The sequence below is a fragment of the Astatotilapia calliptera genome, chromosome 14 (assembly GCF_900246225.1).
Source record: "Astatotilapia calliptera chromosome 14, fAstCal1.2, whole genome shotgun sequence".
Taxonomy (NCBI): domain Eukaryota; kingdom Metazoa; phylum Chordata; class Actinopteri; order Cichliformes; family Cichlidae; genus Astatotilapia; species Astatotilapia calliptera.
The window spans coordinates 11,567,805-11,587,935 of NC_039315.1; the positions used below are offsets into that span (position 1 = coordinate 11,567,805).

General features: G+C 42.0%; 1 protein-coding gene across 4 annotated transcripts in view; it reads left to right on the top strand.

Annotated features, from left to right (window-relative positions):
• The window catches only part of pitpnm3 (PITPNM family member 3), a 106,366-nt gene that overhangs the window by 78,504 nt on the left and 7,731 nt on the right, over positions 1–20,131 (top strand). For 3 of the 4 annotated variants that reach the window (XM_026191489.1, XM_026191490.1, XM_026191491.1), the window contains exons 10-13: positions 22–192; positions 14,696–14,890; positions 15,041–15,189; positions 17,648–17,764. In XM_026191489.1, the coding sequence (XP_026047274.1) occupies positions 22–192; positions 14,696–14,890; positions 15,041–15,189; positions 17,648–17,764 (632 nt within the window). The remainder of the gene's footprint in view (positions 1–21; positions 193–14,695; positions 14,891–15,040; positions 15,190–17,647; positions 17,765–20,131) is intronic. The other variant, XM_026191492.1, reaches the window with a different exon arrangement.

Sequence of the window (20,131 nt, forward strand, 5' to 3'; positions counted from 1 at the left end):
TTTGTGTTTTCTGACCCTCAGTGAGCCAGCTTCGTCCAGCCTGCTCTCAGATTTTCAACCTGTTTTACCCCTCGGATCCTTCAGCTTCTAGACTGGAGCCGCTACTGCAGCCTCTCTTCCACAAGTTGCCACCATTTGCTGTGCCACGCTACCAACGCTACCCTCTTGGAGATGGACGTTCGGTGCTCATAGGTAGGCCGAGTGATTTAAGCCTGGAAATCAATTTGCTGATATGGGAGGACTGCTGCTCCTGAATATTTCATTGCTTAATCTATTTTCTCATTTCTAATTTCATGAAATCTGGTTTGAATTCTGTTACTCTGACTGGATTACAGGGGTAGACTGACTACAGAGAGACTCAGTGACTTAGCAGTGTGAGTTCTCCCATTTACATTTATACAGGACACAGAGAGCCTTGATCCCATCTGTGTGTTTTTGTCCTATAGAGGCAGAACCGAAATTGCCCCCTAAAGCCTGTGGTTCAAGTAATTATACTTTATCTTCTTCTGGTGGAGTACCATTGGCTTGACACTTCTCTCTGAGGATCAGTCACAGTATGTGAGGTAGTCAGCTGTTAGATCTGGCACAGCACTGCTGTAATCTCTCTGGGATTCTTGGTTGTAGGGACTCCATAATGAGTCCCTGATTTATTTGGTGCATGTTTTAGCCCACTCTTGGGACATAAAGCTTCTCTCTTAACAGCAGTTATGATGCATCGTCTGGTTCCCCTTTCTCTCCATCCACCTACATTACTGAGAGAAAGTAGGACAAGGACTGATCGCTTGTTTTAACAGCCTACGGGAAGAGATATGAAGATAAGGCTTTGTGGGTTGGTGTGAGGCTTTAGAAAATTGTATACCCTGCTATTGAAGTGCAAGCTTTAGAAATATGTTGAACTAAGAGCAGATTTGTCAGTCGTGTCTACTCAGTTATGGGGAAAATTAATTTCCATTTTGCTTTCAACTATCCTTTTTTATTAGAAACCCTAAAGTGGTATACTACTAAGAAAGAAAAGAGCAGAAACAGTTTATTTAGAACCAGACATGCATGTAATTTTATCAGTTTCTGTGTCACACTTGTTTCCCCTTTAGAAAAGCTGGGACACAAGTGAACAAAAAACAATTTTGTGCACAAACAGAGATGATGTACATGTTTGTTTATGATTTTTGACAAATATTTGACGAAATGCTCGGCATTACACTAAAATAAAAATCAGTAAGTGTGACTCACACGAGTCTTGTTGCACATATGAGATGGCAGTCAAAAATTGGCTGCCCTGCCTGTCATAGTTTTGGGTTTCTGTTTCTGTTATTTCCTGTTTTAATTTTGAGATTCCTTTTTAAAAAATTGCTTTATGTTTTTGAAGATTGTTCTGCTGCACCGCTGTACAGTTAGCTCATTACTCACCCAGCATACATACTCTCCAATTACCTTTGCTTCTTTTGGCTACAGCCTGTTGATTGAAGGCTGGAACTTCAATGCAGTTGTCCTCTCTGTGGGTCCTTTCCTGTGAGAAGCTGCATGTCAGGCAACAAAAAATAAATAAACAAAGACTTCAGCATTGTTGTATTTCATTAAAAACAGGAATAAGCTATTAGAAACTGTCATGGCTGTATGCACGCAGGCAGGGATGGAGGACCCAAATGCAGACTCAAAAAGGGCAGATGTGAGCTTTAACAGCTTTATTGCTGGACACAAACTGAACTAAACTGAGAGACACAAACATAAGCTAAACCGGCAAGGGAGACAGGACACACCGCTTGGTGAGGGTACAACGTGACGACAAGTAGGAGCAGACACGGACACTAAATACACACACTCAGTAACAAGGAAGTGGCGCACAGGAGGGAGACACACCTGAATCTAATTGGCCAAGACGAGACAAGGGAAGCAAGACAGAATACACTAACCTGAGACACGGACCTTTAAAGTAAAACAGGAAACACACAGACAGAACTTACAGACACAGACTCACGATACTGATACATCAGGAACATAAGGAGAGGGACAACTAGACAGGAAAGGCGGGACCGGGGCAGGTACAGAGACACCGACCAGACACTAAACAGAGGGACCACTGAGTACAGGGACCAGAGACATGAGGAGCACAGGGACCAAAACCTAAGAGATAGAAATACCAAACAGAAATCAAATCCTAATATACATGAAGCAAGATGAAAACAAAGACTAAGAATAAAAACGAACAATGCAAAATCCAAAACACTGGGTCACTGACTCAATTCAATTCAATTCAATTCAATTCAATTTTATTTATATAGCGCCAAATCACAACATAAGTCGCCTCAAGGCGCTTCATAGATACAGAGAAAAACCCAACAATCATATGACCCCCTATGAGCAAGCACTTTGGCAACAGTGGGAAGGAAAAACTCCCTTTTAACAGGAAGAAACCTCCGGCAGAACCATCTGCTGCGACCGGTTGGGGTGAGAGAAGGAAGACAGGATAAAAGACATGCTGTGGAAGAGAGACAGAGGTTAATAACAGATATGATTCAATGCAGAGAGGTCTGTTAATACATAGTGAGTGAGAAAGGTGACTGGAAAGGAAAAACTCAATGCATCATGGGAATCCCCCGGCAGCCTACGTCTATTGCAGCATAACTAAGGGAGGATTCAGGGTCACCTGATCCAGCCCTAACTATATGCTTTAGCAAAAAGGAAAGTTTTAAGCCTAATCTTGAAAGTAGAGATAGTGTCTGTCTCCTGAATCCAAACTGGAAGCTGGTTCCACAGAAGAGGGGCCTGAAAACTGAAGGCTCTCCCTCCCCTTCTACTTTTAAACACTCTAGGAACAACAAGTAGGCCTGCAGAGCGAGAGCGGAGCGCTCTAATAGGGTGATATGGTACTACAAGGTCATTAAGATAAGATGGGGCCTGATTATTTAAGACCTTGTATGTGAGGAGCAGGATTTTGAATTCAATTCTGGATTTAACAGGAAGCCAATGAAGGGAAGCCAAAACAGGAGAAATATGCTCTCTGTTTCTAGTCCCTGTCAGGACTCCATCCATCCATCCATTCGCTTCCGCTTATCCTTTTCAGGGTCGCGGGGGGCGCTGGAGCCTATCCCAGCTGTCATAGGGCGAGAGGCGGGGTACACCCTGGACAGGTCGCCAGTCTGTCGCAGGGCCCCTGTCAGGACTCTTGCTGCAGCATTTTGGATTAACTGAAGGCTTTTCAGGACCATGACAGAAACACCACAAATAAGCACATTTTTAGCACTTTAGTTACTATATGTTACATATAAGAATAATGTTTCCCATATCACTCTACTTCATGCTGAAGCATTTTTTGAATAGTGAGCAGATTTCTCTGAGCACTTATTGCTATCCAAGTAATTAGTGAGAAATTTGGTTATTTTTTTCATTTCCTGTAAGGAGGGTTCAGTTATGTAACAGAAACCTCCGAGTGTCAATGGGGAATGCTTAACACAGAAACATGTAGGGTTATTCTTTGTTTGAAATGAATCTAATTAGCTAAACTACTGTATCTAATCCTGGAGCAGTCATTGAAGCAGTCATTAGATCCTTGAATCATTTGTTGTTTAAACATGGACTCATGGCTGATTCTTCAATGAGACCTATGTAAAGGAAATATCTGACACATGCTTGAACCCCTGAGGTCTTTTTTTCCTTTTATTTAAAAAAAATGTAATTGCATCCAGCTGGTCACAAATGGAGATGCTTGACACCTCTTAGAGCCAGAAGTGCTGATAAAGGTGATGAAGTGTAAAAAGCACACAGACAGCACTGGCTTGCAGCTACATTGGGTTTTAATTATAGGTCTGCATCCTTGTTCTGTTGATCAGACTTGGAAGCTCTCAAATTGCGATGTGTGTTAAATCAAAAACCATAGACAGGTGCAGGCGCACAGAAGTTACAGGGGCGCTCACATTACCCATTTCCTGCTCTGTAATATGGTAATTAGTTGTTATGAAGGCATGGAGAGCCAATCAAATCAGGCTCCTGTGGGTATGACTTTGACATCTACATCCGCCAACAGTAGAGCTTTTATTATGATGAATGCTGCTAATATACAGAGAATGGGCCCTCTTGTTATTGATTTCCAGCAACAGCCCAATGGGAAATATGATCATCCAAACAGCAAATGCAAAAGGAATTATAATAATCCTTATCAGTATTAATGGCACAGCTAATGGCGTTTTAATGTAAAAGGTTGACGGCAGTATAATTTAGCTCACCATAAATGTATTTGTTAATCAGATGTTCAGTATGGAGGCTGAGAGCGCTGCAATGGCTGAGTGGGTTGAAAGTCTTTTTTCATGTCTTTTTGTGACAACGACTTTCTAAGGATCATCCTCCCTCACTTGCAAAGTCCTCTGTTCATCCTTTCTTTTACCACTCATTCTTCACACTTATTTAAAATTCCTTCTATGTAAATACTGGTAATTTAATCAAACCTCTGTTTGCTCTTATTGCTTTAACTTAGGCACACAAAGACATGCATATAAGCAGGGGGGAAGAAAAGCTGGAAAATGTATGTCCCCTTCCATCTCCATTTTTCCTGGCAACTCTAGCAGACTTTTATGACCCTCTTCTTCCTCAGCACGCATCTTTGGTGGTTTGGTGAATGCGCATGTTTCAGAAAATGACGCCAGAGTCAGTGCCGCCCCCTCCTTTTCTGCCTCTCTTTGCTCATTGTGCTGTGAAAGAAAGATAGGGCTGTGCAATTGTTCGATAGACTGAAAGAGAGGAAGGTTCCTCTGAGAGGCTTAGGGCAGGTCTCATTAATGAAAGCAGGATGTTGAGTGTGTCTGCATTTGTGTGTGCTTACTTTGAACACTTTTGTTATGGGGACAGTGGGGGTAAAGCTTCACAAGATCCCCCCCATAACATTTTACAGTGATGTTTAAGCTTAGAAAATGATTAGGTTTGATTGGGTTTACAACAGGCGTACTGCAGTGAAACTTGAATCAATGTGATGTCCTCAGTTTAAATACAACTGTGTCTGTATGAGTTATAAAGTAGTGACAGGAAGTACAGGAAGGATTTTTTTTCTTCCAAATTATTAAAGTGAAAATAGAGCACTACCACTATAAAACACAAGGTGTATGGATTTTTGTGTGATATTGATGTACAGCTTTGGAAATTTTCATTTAAACAAAATGTATGCCCCTCAAATAATACATTTAAACCAACTGTCTGATTACTGTTTAGATCTTGGCCTCTTGTGATTAGCACCAGGTCACTGACAGAAAATCCTTTGGTGTGCTGAGGAGAATTTATATGAAGTCATACTCCTGTACAGTATGGGTAGATATTGGATATTTCCAAGGCCTAATGCTCAGTCATGAAGTAAAAAAACAACATTTTATTGGGCTGAAAACAGAAGTCGTAATGGTAGAAAAGTCTGTGGAGTAGCTCTAGCTGCAGGTAGAGCAGGTTATATACTAATTTGTTATCTACTGAAGGGTTAGTGGTTCATACCCGGCTGCTCCTTTCGGCATGCCAACGTATCCTTGGGCAAGGAGATATAAAGTGCTAGGCATAGGAAAAGAACTGTGTTACTGGGTGAATGTTGTATATTTAACACAAAGTTTAAAAAAGTCTACAACTCCAGGTAAACAAACAAGCACCACACTGGGAAAGCACACAGATGCTCAAGACTGAGGGGAGACATGAGAGAGCTAATCAGGGGGATGGACATAGCTGGGTGATGAGAGACAGATGAGGATAATCAGACAATCAATGGGAGGGTGTCAACTCAAAATCAGACACAGATTCTAATAACAGTGACTTGTGTTTGGGAAACAAACAACTCTCACGGAAATGAGGAAACACAACAATACTGTGAGTGAACGAGCTAACGTGAAGATAGCACAGTAAATGTACTCTGACAAAACAAGGGCCAAGAAATGACAAAAAAACTGAAACTGCAAACAACAGGTATGAAGGTAAATATTAGGGGTGCAACGATACTCGTATCGATATTGAACCGTTCAATACAGTGCTTTCGGTTCGGTACGTATATGTATCGAACAATACAAAATTTGTAATTTATTTTATCAACTTTTCTTCTGACGATGCTGTCTGTGTTGAGTGCTCAGTGAATCTGCGTTCGACTACTCCGCCTAGGCTGCACTGTCGAGCGCAGATCCACTGAGCGCTCAACACAGGCTGTATCCCAATTCAGGGTCTGCAGACTTAAAGTACGCATTTCAAGGCCGATTACGTCACAGCGGCGCGCCGAAGGCTGTCCCAATTCAAAGGCTGCTCGAAATGCGGCCCTGAAATGCGTCCTTCATTTCCCTGAATTTTAAGGCTGTGGCAGTGTAGACTTCGTGGTCCCATATATCCCACAATTCATAGCGCAGCAGTCGGTGTGGAGAATTCTGCCGCAGACGATAGAAGCGGAGCGGCCGAAGAGTAAACTGTGAAAAGTAAGTACTGAATATTATGTCACTTATTTATGTGGAAATGTTTAATAACGAAGAACATTAAACATTACTGTTGGCCACATGTCGGCAAAGTTATGTGACATTAGTGACGTTTGTACTAACTTGGTTTTAAAGCCTTTACTTTAAAATATACTCCATTCAATAGCTGAGCTTAATCTTATAGAGAATGATCAAAGCTCATGTAGAAACAAACAAACAAATGAACAAAAGATTTTTTCCTTCATTTCTGTCAAACAAAGCTATGACACGTTTCCAGTGGTTAGTATCATGGTTGCTAGGCAACCTGGGCAGCGCAATGGAGGCTTTTTAAAAAAAACTTTATTGACAAACAACAGTATCACCGCAACGGAGGCTAGACCGTCCCATTACACAAGCCTTGCACTTCCAGCCTTAGCGGTCTTTGAGTACGCGGCCCTTGAGGATCGTTGAGGCTGCGTACTTTAAGGCTGCAGACCCTGAATTGGGATACAGCCAATGTTGGATGTGCCACGCAATGCTCAATTACATGGGTGGGAACTAGTGTGTTAGCGCAGTTAGCTCGTTAACGTGTTGGCCGTCTAGCCCCACGCACAGGGCGATCAGGGGTAGCTCGTTAACGGAGATTTGCCATGTTGTGGCGTTAACGTCATTTCAATGAGATTAACGCTGACAGCACTAGTGGGAACACAACAAATATGACTGCACATTTACGCCGACATCATCCTAGTGCAAAGACAAGTGGAAGCAGACAAAAACAACAAGCATGCATGCTACAAACTTTACCCGAGTCATTTAGACAGCCGTTAGCACATGATTCTCCTTATGGGGACCTGATATGTTTAATATTGTGGCGAGCTCAGGCAAGGAGGAGACGGAGGTGTCGTTTGGTCTTCCTTCCTGTGAGGTAGCCAGGGAGCACAGCCGTTTATTGACATCTGCAGAAGAACGCTGCCGCTAGCTAACTGCTCAGCGCGGCAACCGCACAGCAACAACAACACACAGGGCGCCCTCTGACCCCAGAAGGACACACCGTCGCAGCGAGAGGGCGTCACCCGTCACTATGGCAACATAAACAAAACATAACTGTACAAACCGAACCCCGAACAGCCCTGACCCGCTACATAGCCCCCACCTAAGGGGTCAGTCGTCCCCTACGACCCCAGTACCCCACACAAAGTCCTGCAAATGTCCAGGTGCCTTCTTTTGGCGCACCGGCCGGTCACGACCGGCGGGGGAAAAGTCACTCGGGTCAGCACATGGGGTGCCACCATCATCCCACTTCTGACACCAATGTGGCGAGCTCAGACAAGGAGGAGATGGAGGTATCGTTTGGTCTTGCTTCCCGTGAGCTTGCCAGGGAGCACAGCCGTTTATTGACATCTGCAGAAGAACACTGCCGCTAGCTAACTGCTCAGCGCGGCAACAGCACAGCAGCAACAACAACAACACACAGGGCGCCCTCTGACCCCGGAAGGACAAACCGTCGCAGTGAGAGGGCGTCACCCGTCACTATGGCAACATAAACAAAACATAACTGTACAAACCGAACCCCGAACAGCCCTGACCCGCTACATAGCCCCCACCTAAGGGGTCAGTTGTCCCCTACGACCCCAGTACCCCACACAAAGTCCTGCAAATGTCCAGGTGCCTTCTTTTGGCGCACCGGCCGGGCACGACCGGTGGGGGAAAAGTCACTCGGGTCAGCACATGGGGTGCCACCATCATCCCACTTCTGACACCAATGTGGCGAGCTCAGACAAGGAGGAGATGGAGGTATCGTTTGGTCTTGCTTCCCGTGAGCAAGCCAAGGAGCACAGCCGTTTATTGACATCTGCAGAAGAACACTGCCGCAAGCTAACTGCTCAGCGCGGCAACCGCACAGCAACAACAACAACACACAGGGCGCCCTCTGACCCCGGAAGGACAAACCGTCGCAGTGAGAGGGCGTCACCCGTCACTATGGCAACATAAACAAAACATAACTGTACAAACCGAACCCCGAACAGCCCTGACCCGCTACAATATGCTGCTGAGAATATAGCCCAGAAGAAGCGTATAGTATAGCTTTTATTTTGGAAAGCGAGACGCTGACAGCACTAGTGGGAATACAACAAATATGACTGCACATTTACGCCGACATCATCCTAGTGCAAAGACAAGTGGAAGCAGACAAAAACAACAAGCATGCATGCTACAAACTTTACCCGAGTCATTTAGACAGCCGTTAGCACATGATTCTCCTTATGGGGACCTGATATGTTTAATATGCTGCTGAGAAAATAGCCCAGAAGAAGCGTATAATATAGCTTTTATTTTGGAAAGAGCCATTTCTCTGTAATAAACTCTCTTTTCCAAAGATGACTGATTCCTCAATCAGATACAGGGCTTGCAAAATCGCTAGCCTGACGTCCCGGGGCTAGCGATTTTTCCAGTTGGGCTACCAAAATCTATCTCTGCCCTGCCCATCGGACTATTGTAGGAAGGAAAAATATATGTCAATGCTTTTGCATTCTTTCGGAAATGTAGCTGGGTAATTATGTCATTGGCATCGGTGAGCCACTGTCAATATGTGACATATTGAAATCGCGTTTGAATTTGCGCTTGTTTTTTGCTTTCACTTTGCAATCACGGGAACTGTGTATAGAGAGCGACAGCACTGATTGGTGAGTGATGATAATTTGCGCACCAATTCCTCTGACATCGTCTTATCAATCGTTAGCTTACTATGCAAACATGACAAGTGAAATCTCCCGCAGCAAGCTTAAACATATGAGAGGTTGATCGCGCAGAGAATCGCTGACCGTTATGTGTGTGTGTGTAAAAGCAGCAGGATATATACTTTAGTTCTGCTGAGCCAAATAAGACAGGTCAGGGTGAAGAAGTGACAGCCAAAGAAAAGCTTACCACAAAACGGAGAAGTTATGACAAATCAGACTATGAGGCAAAAAGAAAGTGCAGCTTTATGGTTTCATGGACAAAAGAATTTCTGCGGCTGCAATATGATGAGCTATATAACCAGGGCTGCACATAAGTGGTCCGCAGGTGCGCATTCGCTGTCAAACCCCCCCCCCCCCCCCAAAAAACGCGCACAAGATATGAAGTTGCAACGCGTGTTTGCATACATAACATTTTCTGGAGGAGGACAGAAAGTTGTTTAGAACTCTTAAAGATGTCGAAGAAGCTCCTTTAAGCAGTTACTTTGGTGTTCCTCCACCTCCAAAAAAATGTCAGAAGGAGTCCGAACCACAAAAGAAGCAAGGAAAAGTGGTTGCAGGAGGTGAGCTGGCTTCAAACAAATGATGAACGCACAGAGATGTGGTGCGGAATGTGCCGTGAAAATCCCACTCTAGCGGACAAAAACAGTGCTTTTTATATGGACGCAAACGCGCGTTGCAACTTCTTATCTGGTGCACGTTTTTTATTTTGACAGCGAATGCGCACATGCGGACCACTTATGTGCACCCGTGTAAATAACATAATGTTCTGCTTGGTGTGTTGTTGGTTTTCTCTCGATTTCTGAGTCGACAAGCGCCTTTGTTACTGGGACCAGTAATTTTAAGAAAGGCCCCCATTAGAACCCATGAGAAATGCAAGAAATGCATTATTGCTCAGTCTGCAATATCTTTCCCAGAACAAACACCAATTGGATGGATGGATGGATGGATGGATACTAAAAATAAACCTGAAAAATCGGTTTAGAACAGCGTACTATGTTGCAAAGAGTGAACTACCACTGGCAAAATTTAGCAGTCTTTGCAAACTTCAAAAAATAAATGGCCTAGATCTTGGTTCCACTTGCCTCTTACCCGTGACTTCAGTGGAAATTTCAAATTCAGGATCTGACACAGACTGATTCATGTCCTACACAGTTCTTACAAGTTCATAGAAATTTCTGTTCAATTAGAACCAAGTATTTGAGTTGATGATTGTAATTTTTATACAATGTTGTAATTTGTTTTTCAACAATTTTTTGATTAATGTTTTGTTTCCTTTACAATATTCTACTTTAATGTATAATATTGTAAAGGAAACAAAACATCAATCAAAAAATTGCTCTCTTTTTTATTCGGGCTACTTAAATTTATTTTGGGCTACCAAAAACTGAAGAGTCCCTGCCCGAAGGGCTACCGGGGATTTTGACATTTTGCGAGCCCTGAGATATATTTATTTTTTAATTACTTTTGTTTCAGCAACATTACATTTAAAAACTGTACTTTTGAGTTAAAATATATATTTATAATTTTAATAAATAACAAATTAAAAAGGCATGAACATTTTTTTTGTATCGAAAAAATATCGAACCGTGACACCAAAGTATCGAACCGAACCGAACCGAACCGTGAATTTTGTGTATCGTTGCACCCCTAGTAAATATGTGTGTTTTTTTTCCCTACAGGTTCTCACATTTATTCTACAAGCGCTCACATTTTGCAATTCATTTAACTTCATAGGCTCTACCATAAAATAACAACAAAAATCGATAAAAAATGAAACTCTAGTTGGAATAAGATGAACTGAAGACGGGAATAAAACCTATATAGGGAGTGCAGAATTATTAGGCAAGTTGTATTTTTGAGGAATAATTTTATTATTGAACAACAACCATGTTCTCAATGAACCCAAAAAACTCATTAATATCAAAGCTGAATGTTTTTGGAAGTAGGTTTTAGTTTGTTTTTAGTTTTAGCTATTTTAGGGGGATATCTGTGTGTGCAGGTGACTATTACTGTGCATAATTATTAGGCAACTTAACAAAAAACAAATATATACCCATTTCAATTACTTATTTTTACCAGTGAAACCAATATAACATCTCCACATTCACAAATATACATTTCTGACATTCAAAAACAAAACAAAAACAAATCAGCGACCAATATAGCCACCTTTCTCTGCAAGGACACTCAAAAGCCTGCCATCCATGGATCCTGTCAGTGTTTTGATCTGTTCACCATCAACATTGCGTGCAGCAGCAACCACAGCCTCCCAGACACTGTTCAGAGAGGTGTACTGTTTTCCCTCCTTGTAAATCTCACATTTGATGATGGACCACAGGTTCTCAATGGGGGTTCAGATCAGGTGAACAAGGTGGCCATGTCATTAGTTTTTCTTCTTTTATACCCTTTCTTGCCAGCCACGCTGTGGAGTACTTGGACGCGTGTGATGGAGCATTGTCCTGCATGGAAATCATGTTTTTCTTGAAGGATGCAGACTTCTTCCTGTACCACTGCTTGAAGAAGGTGTCTTCCAGAAACTGGCAGTAGGACTGGGAGTTGAGCTTGACTCCATCCTCAACCCGAAAAGGCCCCACAAGCTCATCTTTGATGATACCAGCCCAAACCAGTACTCCACCTCCACCTTGCTGGCGTCTGAGTCGGACTGGAGCTCTCTGCCCTTTACCAACCCAGCCACGGGCCCATCCATCTGGCCCATCAAGACTCACTCTCATTTCATCAGTCCATAAAACCTTAGAAAAACCAGTCTTGAGATATTTCTTGGCCCAGTCTTGACGTTTCAGCTTGTGTGTCTTGTTCAGTGGTGGTCGTCTTTCAGCCTTTCTTACCTTGGCCATGTCTCTGAGTATTGCACACCTTGTGCTTTTGGGCACTCCAGTGATGTTGCAGCTCTGAAATATGGCCAAACTGGTGGCAAGTGGCATCTTGGCAGCTGCACGCTTGACTTTTCTCAGTTCATGGGCAGTTATTTTGCGCCTTGGTTTTTCCACACGCTTCTTGCGACCCTGTTGACTATTTTGAATGAAACGCTTGATTGGTCGATGCTCATGCTTCAGAAGCTTTTGAGACTGCTGCATCCCTCTGCAAGATATCTCACTATTTTTGACTTTTCTGAGCCTGTCAAGTCCTTCTTTTGACCCATTTTGCCGAAGGAAAGGACGTTGCCTAATAATTATGCACACCTGCTATAGGGTGTTGATGTCATTAGACCACACCCCTTCTCATTACAGAGATGCACATCACCTAATATGCTTAATTGGTAGTAGGCTTTCGAGCCTATAAAGTGTGTGTGTTAGTCCCCATAGGGAAATAGTTCCTCTGCATTTAACCCATTCACCCAGTGAAGCAGTGGGCAGCCACCAATGCAGCGCCCGGGGAGCAGTGTGTAGGGACGGTACCTTGCTCAGGGGTACCTCAGGGTAGCCGTTCAGTGGAGTCGAACCCCCGACCTTCCGATCATGGGGCCACCACTCTACCTAATGAGCTATCCCTGCCCCTGCCCCTATACAGCTTGGAGTAAGACAACATGCATGAAGAGGATGATGTGGACAAAATACTCATTTGCCTAATAATTCTGCACTCCCTGTATAAATGATAAACAAAAGCTGGGACTCGAAAACAAAGAGCGATACTGAAAAAGAACTCGAATCAGCAATCAAAATACAAAAACTGGAATAACAATGAAACTCAAACACGAGTTCACAAGAAAAAGAACAAAAGAACAGAACCATAGGACTGTGACATTTAGGCGTTTTTGTTTTGCAGTTTTTACTGAGTTGGGGACCGATAATGAAAGATTGCTCTCCACAGCAAACTAAAGATTAAATCCCACTCGTTGTGGTCCTAGATAGAATCGGGTGTTAGATAACAATCCTGTTTTTGAATCGTTGTGTCATCCCCAGTACATATCCTTTAAAAAAAAATTGCCATAAGTAAAAACAATGTCCAGTAATGCGAACTGCAAAGATTTGAGTAGTTATCTGTTAAAAGACTGCATTTTCAAACAAATCCAGGACCCCACATGCTCATCACCACACAAATGTGTTTATGTAACACAACATTGAAGTTATATTTTAAACTGGTAGACTTCATTTAAAACACCCCTAAAATACTGAACAGTTACATTTTTCCCTTCTCATCTAGAAATGTCTTTTCTTCCCACATATATTCACATAACACAGACCTGTGACACAGAAAATTTGGCAATCAGATGCCCGGCACTGATAAGTACAGAGTATGTGTCAGATTTCTTCATCATCTTCCTAACAGACCGAATGTGGACTATTCTTTGCCTCGACTGCGGGGATTCGTTAACCACAGCTGATTCTCCCCCATGTTTCTGAGAGCCGCAGTTAATCTGTATTCTGCTGCAGTTGCTCATCCTTCTCAAACCAAACAGGCAACATGGGACTTCATCTGCTGGCATATTTATAGCCATCCAACAGCAGAGAAAGGGCTAACGTGAGCATAACAAGCTGTGAAACAAACTGAAAATTCTGGATAATGACTTTGACACATCACGGCCATTTGAAGATACTGAATAGAGGCAGGCATCCACAATGTCCACAGATGTTTATCTGTAATGTTAATGTTTATGTTTGGCACAAGTAGAAGTAAACTGATAGAAGAAACTGTGAAGGGTATGCTGTATCTGAAGTGCCGATCAAAGACCAGCCCAGACACGATGTGTTCTGATTAGCATTTGCTCTCAGGAGAGAAAGAGAGATAGAGATGTAATGGTGGGTTTGTAGTTGCCATTCTACTTTCATAAAAAATGGCTTCGGTAATAGGATAATCATTACTCTCAAGAGATAAAAAAGTTTTATAGTATAGGTCAAAGCAGAAAACATCAAGGGAGCATTCTCAAACAAAGAGATGAGCCTTTAGCTGTTTTTTTTTTGCTGCTGTTGTTCAGCTTGTCAGAGAATATTCTCAGGTAGAAGCTCTGTTACATTCAGCGTCAATCTCCTTTTGTCCTGAATCTTTTATAGCTGTTAAGATAAATGTGCTAATGAACAGAGCTGATAGGCCTTTGCCTCTCTGCTGTCTGAATTAATAATCATATGATGCTTTTTCTTTTAGGGTCTGTGAGAGAAAACTGTTATGTTTGGGATGTCTAGTGAAACAAGGTCTCTGGGACCTTCAGTATTAAGACAGAACAAATAGGAAAATGCAGTGTAGAGCCTTGCTGGGGGAAACGAGGAACTCAACCTGATAAATTATTCTACTTGTCCGCAGGAACCAAGAGCAAGATGCTTTCTGGCTCCCAAAGCTAATGCCAAATACAGTCTAATAAATTGATTCAAACCCACAAAGTGTGGAACAAGCTTTTCGTCTGTTATCACACTTATACATAGTGCTTGTCTTTGGTTTTGCTTTATAAAATGCAAAGCAAGTCAATACACAGCGAGAACCTGGCTTATTAGGCAAATAGCAGCATTGATTTAAAGATTCAGACCAGTCAATTGTTGTAATCAAAGCATTTCCTTTCTTCTTCCCTCTCCATTTGTTCTTGTATTTCCCCTTTCCCCCCTCCCTCTATAGCAGACAGTATCCAAAGTCATCCAAATGTGTTTTTGGAAGGTGAGCAAACTTACGGAGGGCCGACTTCGCAGCAGTCCTCTGAGACCGACACTGAAGGAGGAGGAGAAGAGGGGGGGCGTAGAGCCAGTGTGACCAGTGTGGAAAGTGAAATGTCGATTTGCTCCATGGGCCAACTTGGAAACACCATCGCTAACAGTGAGTGGGAGGAAAACAAAGAGACAGAAAGGCCACGCCGTCGTCTTCCATTTGTCTTCTGGAGATTAATTCAAGTTGATGAGCTTTCACAGCTTTTAAAGTGACCTCAGTTCCCCCATCTAAGTATGAGGATGTGTGTTTATGTTTCAGTTTCCAGTAGTTGGTGGGGCTCCAAGAGGCTGGACTATGCTCTGTACTGCCCTGATGTGCTGACTGCGTTTCCAACAGTGGCTCTGCCTCACCTTTTTCACGCCTCCTACTGGGAGTCCACTGACGTGGCAGCTTTTGTTCTTCGGCAGGTGAGAGAGCCTTACTAATAACAGTATTGTTTTCTCCACAGCATATTTAATAAACTAGTGTTCTCGAAAATGGCTGTTTTTGCAGCTCAAATTGAAGACTAACTAAATCCTGCAGCTCACTTATACCCTTAATCACAGCTTTGATCTGGACATGATCACTAGATGAGGTATGCTTTTTGTTTTCGTTGGATTCTTTGAACTTCTGATGATATTTTCAATCTTATTTTCACTCATTCCCTGCAAATGATGAAATATAAATTGCCTATTGCCTATATAAATAAAGAACCACCATCATTTTTTAAAAATACAAACACATCCACCTATCCATCCTCGTTCTGTCTATGTACACACTTACTGTTTCCAAAGGAAATTAGATGGTAAATTGCTGCCAGTTCCTTTTCAAATCATTGCATTCTGTTTTTATTCGCGACTCTTTTTTGGAATTGTGGTTGTATTATATCATAATATGTAAAATGACAGAGGCTGTACTTTCTTTTTACCTAACTGTATTTAAATATCTAAAAGCGTCATCCACTGGACTCTTTCTGAGAGATAGACCAAAAACAAGTTCAGCTCTCTAAAGCAGTTCAATATAGCAACAAAAACAACGATAAAGGTGTGGGAGGTAGGACATGGAGATAATGAGCAGAGGTGTCAAGTTGGAAACAGTGTATCTTAACATTATAAGAATAAACTGTGGCGTTTTTAGACTCATGCACTGGCATTTCATGCAGTGTGCTTAAAACAATAAACTGTCCTGTTCTCTACATAACAGGACAAAAGAGAAAGAGTTTATTAATGTAAAACATTTCATACAATGTGTAATTCAAAGAGCATACAATGACTTGACCTATTTGTCACACTAGGAGATAGTCCATCCATCCGTTTTCTTAACCACTCATCCAATTCAGGGTCACGTGGATCGCCTGAATACTATCCCGGCTGTAACAGGCCAAGAGGAGGGCTGCACCCTGGAGAGGTCACCTGTCTATCACAAGGCTAATTCAGAACGCAGAGAATCGTTCACGCTCAGACTAGCAGAGATGAAGAAAAAGGTTCAGCTGTACTGTAAATGGGAGCATGCTTCACTGTAATTGAATGGATGGCATGTGAGGAACTCAGCCATTTGAGTTTGATCTGATTCCAAAAGTCCACAACAACCACAACCAGTCAAACTTCACATTTTTGTCCAGACATGAAACTCTGTTCAGCATATGTTGTAGATGCTGCCTAACTTTTCAGCTGTCAGCATGAAATCATGAAATAGGACTCTCTAAAGGACTCTTTTACACACATGCACACACACACATGATGTGCAAAACAAGGCAAAGTTACACTTGACGTGCTTGATCTTATGTGAAGCTGTTCAGGATTCATCTGACCCATCACAGCTGAGCCTCTGACAAACTGAAACCCTTTTATCAAGCTTGCTCTTTGATATGACAAAAATATGGACATGTCTGATTTTGTGGTTTAGTCTGCTTTATAAATAAATTCAATAAGCGTATGACTGAAATCTACAAAAGTTTGAAAATGTATGTGTGCTGCCAACTCTTTGGTTAGGATTTCAAAAGTCTGCAAATATGTTCTCAGCTTAGGCTCAGCTGTAGTCATTTCCATATTACCATCCTCAACTTTAATTAGTCATACGGACCCATCATTTGGTCAGGAGAGTCTTAACATGCTGGCAGTATATATTTCTAGCAGTAAAGCTGGAATTAAGCAATGAACCTTGACAAGGTTTATGCCACATTTTGCCCACTGAACTGCCCATAAAAATATTATGGGCAGTTCAGCTTTAACCTATGATAACAAGGATAAGGAGAATCTGTAACTCCTCAGACACCAATGAACACTATGCCAGTAAATACATTTGAAAAACATCTTTTTAATCACATTATTTCTTATGAAAAACTTCTAGAAACACTGGCACTCTTTTAAAACAGATGATTAGAAAGCAGAGCTTCCATAGGGAAAAGAAATCTTTTCGTGTTGGCTCGATCTGCTGTGTGTTGCCTTTGTGAGACAGTGGAGACGATTTAGAGATGCACAAAGTAAACAAAGCTCTATTGAAGTCATTAGGAATTTAATAAACCTTGGCGTACAGCATCATTTGTGCTGCAGAATATTTACGATTTGTAACAGAATGTAAAAGTTGTGTGAAAAGTCATTTGTCAGACTTTCTGTTGCTGTCTTTATGGAAACTCTCTCTTGATGTTTAGGCCACCTGGTCAAAAATGATAAGCAGAGCCTCAGTCAAGCAATATGCAGTAATTCTCTACAAAACTGTGAATTAGAAACACGATGAACCTCTTTTAAGGCTTTAGATGCACTGTTCGTCAGTATATCAGCTAACAGTAATGCCACCATCACAGTAGTGGCATTACTGTTAAACAAACCTGTGTTATCTTATGGAAATGCCTGTTCTTATTTTAAATATTTTTGTATTGATTAACAGCTCATGCGATGTGACTGCATAAAGGCAAAGGAAGCAGACAACTTGGACTCGGCTCCTTTCTCACCCTCTGGTCCCCGTGAGAAGTGGCTTAGAAGGAGGACACATGTCAAACTAAGGGTAAAAAATTAAAATTCCCCTTTTTTTGGATGTATATAACTTAATACCAGATTAACGTGATGTTCAGTGTTTTGGGAATCAAGAATTGGCTGACTAAAAAGATGATCCTAGAGTCTAGTTAAAAGGCTTTTTCAGCTGTGGCTGACACTGGCAAAGACTGTAGACGTGTAGAGTGGCAGGCAGGGTTGGCAAGCTTTCGAATCAATCAGCAGACAGAGTTGACACAGGTTTGGCTGGCTCACACAGGAAACCTAGGGCGCAAAGATAGCAGGTTAGCAAACTAGCGATCAGAGCAAGAGTTTGGGAAACGAGAAAGGCTCCTCTCTACCACAACAATTGAACGAACAATCTGCGAGCTAGTGTATATATACTGCAGGGTGTTGATTAGGTGATGAGCCTCAGGTTTGCCAGCCAGAAATCTGGTGGTTAAGAGATTGGCTGTGCCTTTAAGGCATGGACCAACGATGGCATGTTGATCCAAATTAAAAAAGAAAAATTAAATGCCTTTGTTTGCAACAACTGGGTTCGATTGCAAGATGCAGATGAAGTGACACAAAAAGGGTGTAAAAGTTCTAAGTAGACAAAATCTGATTTCAGTCATCTTTCCCTAATTTGTAACATGCACTTAATCAGGGTTAAAATACGGGTATTACAGACGGCTGAAGCTGTAGTAGTTAAGTCTTTGGCCTCCATGAATGATCTGAAGCTGGAAAAATCTTAAAATACTCCCACACATTCACCTTGAATCACTGATGCAGGCAGACACATACAATTGCTCGATGTTCCTGAACCCTGCCGAGTAGAATAATCAAGGTCACATTGCTATCCCTTTTCTAAAAACACAAAATTAGTGCCTGCTTGCTTTTCATGTGGCTATAAATAGAACCGAATAGCCATGGAAACATAACTATATTTGAGTTTGAAGGTTTTCTTTTTCTCGGTGTCGACTTGTTCATGCCTCACCTCAGCTAAGTGATGTGATTCTTATGTTAGTGCTCAAAGCAGTTGCCCCCGTCCTGGATACGAGTCGGTACGTGTAGATTTAAAGCAGCCCCATGCCGATTCAGTCCGGGCACAGCCAGATGATCTGTTGCAGGGCGATGCTATTCGGAGAGATTTGGCAACTATTTCAAAGGTTTCTTGCTGTGGTAAGAGGCCTTTGTCACAGCTGGAGAGGGACCACTACTGTGGCAATTGTTTCGTGTGTTGCTTCTCGTGTGTTGCTCTTTAACAGGCAGGTGTCTGACTCACTAACTCGTGTCCTCCATAGTTTTGTCTGTAAGTTGATGGTGTCATTAGCCACAAGTTGCTTGTTCGTATTGTTTATACATATACCACACAGAGTTCATGACACAAAAAATAAATCTATGCTGAGCCATGTGATGCACTCAAGTCACATAGCTGCAGGCTGGGATCTTGTTAAACTGTATGCTGGTGCATGTACACGCACAGGTATGCACATATATATTTACATGTTCTCTCTCTGCATTGCCATCACAGGATGAGTAAGTGACGCCTCTTGCTGGCAGACAATTAACTGTTGACAAAGCTAATGCGGGATAGCAGCTGGAAACATTGAACTTCGTTGTTAGATGTCACATCCTTTAAATCAATTATCATTAGCCGATGTGGTGAGACGGTAAAGCACAACAACAACATGGTTGATCACATTAGCATTTAGCTGTATTTGTCATGTGCAGATGCTCCATTATCTTTCACTGAGTGTTGTCAATAAACAACAGAACATTTTCAAGTAAATGAAATGTCATCTGAGCCTCTTAATCCTGATGAAACAACCCCAGTAAACAACGATTGAGTTAATAAATTTATCGTTGCTGCTGCTTTTGTTTGCGCGTGTGGCTGTACACCTGTGATATTTTATTTATAGAAGTTGGCCCCTTTGATAATTTATTTTGATCAATTATTGTTACAGTGTACAAACATAAATCCAAAATTGAAATACTAGCTTCGTGAGGCTGATAAAACTTGCACTGTATGCTGTTAAAATTCTTCAGTATAACGTTGAGGTTGCAGAAATGACAGAGACGTTAGGGAGGGAAAATTACAGTTTCTGTCATGGTGACCCACAACAGAGTCTGTGAATTATACATTAGCGCGCTCATAATATGCTATTAAAATGCAACCATCTCAGCAAGAAGAGATTTAGGGATTAGTGTTCCACTGCTGGCACACTTGGAGGTACTCACTGAATAGTGCAATATGGAGAATAGAACATGACAAGGAAGCTTAATAGGGAGTTAGCATGCTTTTCTGTAAGGTCCCACAGTGCACTCTTCAGCAGTATTTGGCTGGACTTGGAAATTTGGAAAAACAGGGCATGAAAGCAGGAAATTTATGGCTATTTTT